The sequence below is a fragment of the Nannobrachium achirus genome, assembly GCF_963921795.1.
Source record: "Nannobrachium achirus genome assembly, chromosome: 24".
In the NCBI taxonomy this organism is placed as follows: domain Eukaryota; kingdom Metazoa; phylum Chordata; class Actinopteri; order Myctophiformes; family Myctophidae; genus Nannobrachium; species Nannobrachium achirus.
In genome coordinates, this window is record NC_137831.1 from 1,080,405 (window position 1) to 1,085,404 (window position 5,000).

The window sequence follows — 5,000 nt, forward strand, 5'->3', positions numbered from 1 at the left end:
CCATGCCAAATTCTGCACACACACTCCTTGACTGCCAAACTACAACCTCCCAGGGACCCCCAGGTCCCTGGGGGACCCCCACATGTAAAAAATGACCAAATGTGCTCACACGTCACACTTTTTCCCTGCTTATATCTCCGCACCCGTTGACCCGATCCATGCCAGATTTTACACACACACTCCTTGCCTGCCAAACTACAACCTCCAAGGACCCCCGGAGCCCCCAGATGTAAAAAATAACCAAATGACCACCCCAACGGGGCTGCTCACGGGGAATTCCCGGGGACCACCGACTCCTGGTGCTCCAGAACGGATGCAAAAGTGGTGGCGCCCCCAGTGGAGGACCCCCTGCCACTGCAGCGCACATAAAATGCCGTAACTCGGGCTAGGAGCGTCCGGGAGAGCCGGGGCCGGTACCTATTCGTCCGCCAAGGCAATGCGGAGACCCCACCCCTCATTTCTCACATGGCCCTATTCTAGCGCCACCTTCAGGCCGATTTTTAAAACACATTTTTGGACACTGCTCCTACAGTTTTTGCCCTAAAATCACGAATATCACTACACAGCATGTCTACACTCATGTCATCAACATGGATCAGGAAGATTTTGGAAAAACTAATTTTTGCCCTATTTGTGGAGATAAGCCACCTACGGTCGCTTATCTCCCGATTAGGGAGTCTTATTGGTATTAATTGTGGGCTTGCCTGAAAGGTGAGACCAGTATGCTATCTTCATTATTTATTTATTTATCTATCAAGTTCTCCCCGACAGTACAAAGGCCTTAGCCAATGAGGTACCCAAAGGGTAGATCTTTGTGCCCATACATGGTGTTACATGTGAGCCTTCCTGGTGATGCCACTGGTGATGTCAGCAGAGTTTGGTATATAAGAGCTTGGAGCGAGCCCACACTGTTTCGTAGGAACAGTATTTCTAGTTCTGTATTAACATTCATGCACTTGTTACTGTCTCTTTAAGAGCCCTGCGAGGTGCTCTGAGTGAAGCCAATGAACTCATTGACCAAAGTCCACCATTCAGTGGTCTGAAAAGACCTGATAAATCACCATTCAGTGGTCTGAAAAGACCTGATAAATCACCATTCAGTGGTCTGAAAAGACCTGATAAATCACCATTCATTGGTCTGAAAAGACCTGATAAATCACCATTCAGTGGTCTGAAAAGACCTGATAAATCACCATTCAGTGGTCTGAAAAGACCTGATAAATCACCATTCAGTGGTCTGAAAAGACCTGATAAATCACCATTCAGTGGTCTGAAAAGACCTGATAAATCACCATTCAGTGGTCTGAAAAGACCTGATAAATCACCATTCAGTGGTCTGAAAAGACCTGATAAATCACCATTCAGTGGTCTGAAAAGACCTGATAAATCACCATTCAGTGGTCTGAAAAGACCTGATAAATCACCATTCAGTGGTCTGAAAAGACCTGATAAATCACCATTCAGTGGTCCGAAAAGACCTGATAAATCACCATTCAGTGGTCCGAAAAGACCTGATAAATCACCATTCAGTGGTCCGAAAAGACCTGATAAATCACCATTCAGTGGTCCGAAAAGACCTGATAAATCACCATTCAGTGGTCTGAAAAGACCTGATAAATCACCATTCAGTGGTCTGAAAAGACCTGATAAATCACCATTCAGTGGTCTGAAAAGACCTGATAAATCACCAATTATCTGCACCTGTGTTGTTTCTGCTGCCTGGCCAGGAACGACATTCTTGTAGCTGGGAACTACTTTCTTGCAGAGCAGACCTTATTTGTGAATTATATTAGTGAAATAGAACAGTTTTAATTGGTACAATGCTATGTTTTTTCATGTTGCCATATTGTAACCGTTTTAGAAAAGCAAGCCACGCGAGGCTTGTGGTTACCTGTATTTTACACCGGCTGACGCCTCATGTTTCCCAACGCCTCTCAGCCGGTGTATACTACCAGGTAACCACTCCTCTCAGCCGGTGTATACTACCAGGTAACCACTCCTCTCAGCCGGTGTATACTACCAGGTAACCACTCCTCTCAGCCGGTGTATACTACCAGGTAACCACTCCTCTCAGCCGGTGTATACTACCAGGTAACCACTCCTCTCAGCCGGTGTATACTACCAGGTAACCACTCCTCTCAGCCGGTGTATACTACCAGGTAACCACTCCTCTCAGCCGGTGTATACTACCAGGTAACCACTCGCCTCTTGTGGCTTATTGCTTTATTCTATTATTAGACTGATGATAGGTTCATGGTAAACTGTCATCCTAGACTATTGTTTCTATGCATTTGATGGATTTCCTTGTGTTGTCTTCGCTCCAGATTAAGAGGGTTAGGGTTAGGGTTAGGGTTAGGGTTAGGGTTTCCTTGTGTTGTCTTCGCTCCAGATTAAGAGGGTTAGGGTTAGGGTTAGGGTTAGGGTTAGGGTTAGGGTTTCCTTGTGTTGTCTTCGCTCCAGATTAAGAGCTGAACTGTTCCTTGTGTTGTCTTCGCTCCAGATTAAGAGGGTTAGGGTTAGGGTTAGGGTTAGGGTTAGGGTTTCCTTGTGTTGTCTTCGCTCCAGATTAAGAGCTGAACTGTACATTGTAAGTTAACACCTTATAGTCTGAAGTTATCTTTGTTGTCATGTCTACTCACCCAGGTATTTAGCCCAGAAGGTTGCCTGAAAGGAAAGGGTTAAATCTGTTATTAATAGAGGGAGCACCTTGCTGTCGCTCCATATATGGCAATGCCCATATATGGACGCTCCATATATGGCCAAGACAGAATTCGGTGGTGTCAGTTCAGAAAAAGCTAAGGTATGGCAACATGACTGGTGTCTTGCACGCGCGCCAAGACACCAGTCATGTTGCCATACCTTAGCAACAGGCATGATACATTTATTTTAAGAAGTACATTTTATTGTTTTCCCCCCGTTTCTACGGTTTATTGGGCTGGATATGGCAGCCTGGAACGGTTGTTCAAGTGCAGCTAAACTTGGCATGTTAGTAAACGTGCCACAATTAACAATAATGCATTGCACCTGTGCAGCTGACCTGCGGAACCTGGGAATATACCATTCTGTCAAGATGGGGAGAATATAATTATAATACCTTGTTAAAGTGACCATTTTGTTACATTTTGCATTTGTAGTTATTTTACTGTAATTTAACAACATTAATAACCAGCACAGATAGACAAAGAGACATTCATGGATTTATATTTAAAATATTTTCCCCCTGGACCCAGGGTATGGCAGCTGCATACCCCTGGACCCCCCTGGACCCAGGGTATGGCAGCTGCATACCCCTGGACCCCCCTGGACCCAGGGTATGGCAGCTGCATACCCCTGGACCCCCCTGGACCCAGGGTATGGCAGCTGCATACCCCTGGACCCCCCTGGACCCAGGGTATGGCAGCTGCATACCCTTGCCATACCCAATTGACACCCCTGACAGAATTTGTTTGCAAATCAAGACTGCAGTCAATCATCAGTCATCGCCTTGATCTCCAATTTGAATTATGAATGAATGAATGAGTGAGTGAGTGAGTGACTGTGGAATCGTACCGTACCGTTTTGTCCGGCTGTTCGAACACCTCCCTGGCTTCCTCGTGGTCACAGATTTCCTCCACACACTCTCTCTCAAGGTTACCTGGGAAAAAAACACAATTATTCATGGTCACTGATTTCCTCAACACACTCTCCACTTAAGCCTCTCAAATTGATCCAAAATGCCGCGACACGATTGGTCTTCAACCAGCCAAAGTTCTCACACGTTTCCCCCCTTCTCCTCTCCCTCCACTGGCTCCCGGTTGTGGCCCACACTGAATACAAAACAGTGAAACACTGATGCTGGCCTTCAAAGCAGCCAAAGGTACGGCTCCTCCATACCTCCAAAACCTGATCAACCCCTACACCCCTACCCGTTCACTTAGATCAGCCAACACAGGGATGCTGACAGAACCCTCGCTAAAAACCCCAGGACAAAAATCCACTCGTCCAAGACTCTTCTCCCTCCTGGCCCCCAAACTGTGGAATAAACTCCCTGTCACTCCCTAGCTTCCGTTAGAACTACAGACTCACTCCCTAGCTTCCGTTAGAACTACAGACTCACTCCCTAGCTTCCGTTAGAACTACAGACTCACTCCCTAGCTTCCGTTAGAACTACAGACTCACTCCCTAGCTTCCTTAGAACTACAGACTCACTCCCTAGCTTCCGTTAGAACTACAGACTCACTCCCTAGCTTCCATTAGAACTACAGACTCACTCCCTAGCTTCCGTTAGAACTACAGACTCACTCCCTAGCTTCCATTAGAACTACAGACTCACTCCCTAGCTTCCGTTAGAACTACAGACTCACTCCCTAGCTTCCGTTAGAACTACAGACTCACTCCCTAGCTTCCGTTAGAACTACAGACTCACTCCCTAGCTTCCATTAGAACTACAGACTCACTCCCTAGCTTCCGTTAGAACTACAGACTCACTCCCTAGCTTCCATTAGAACTACAGACTCACTCCCTAGCTTCCATTAGAACTACAGACTCACTCCCTAGCTTCCATTAGAACTACAGACTCACTCCCTAGCTTCCATTAGAACTACAGACTCACTCCCTAGCTTCCATTAGAACTACAGACTCACTCCCTAGCTTCCATTAGAACTACAGACTCACTCCCTAGCTTCCATTAGAACTACAGACTCACTCCCTAGCTTCCGTTAGAACTACAGACTCACTCCCTAGCTTCCGTTAGAACTACAGACTCACTCCCTAGCTTCCATTAGAACTACAGACTCACTCCCGGTCTGAAGACTCACCTCTTCAGACCTAAACCCATAGCACTACTGTAACACTTGCCTATCCTCAATGACCATAGATGTAATTTAGATTTAGAATTGAGCATGTTTACATCTTTATGGTATAAATCTTTGTGAAGTTTTTACTGCGTAGGTGCTCCTTGGTCGATCTGTTTTCTTAGATTGCCTAAAATATTTATTTCCATTTATAATGTATTGCTGTTG

At 46.0% G+C, this 5,000-nt stretch overlaps 1 protein-coding gene across 1 annotated transcript in view; it reads right to left on the bottom strand.

Moving 5' to 3' along the window:
- Positions 1 to 5,000, bottom strand: part of f2 (coagulation factor II (thrombin)) — a 36,878-nt gene that overhangs the window by 21,128 nt on the left and 10,750 nt on the right. Inside the window, exons 3-4 of the mRNA XM_080720850.1 lie at positions 3,555 to 3,634; positions 2,640 to 2,664 (exon numbers count right to left, since the gene is read on the bottom strand). Of these exons, the coding sequence (XP_080576976.1) occupies positions 2,640 to 2,664; positions 3,555 to 3,634 (105 nt within the window). The remainder of the gene's footprint in view (positions 1 to 2,639; positions 2,665 to 3,554; positions 3,635 to 5,000) is intronic.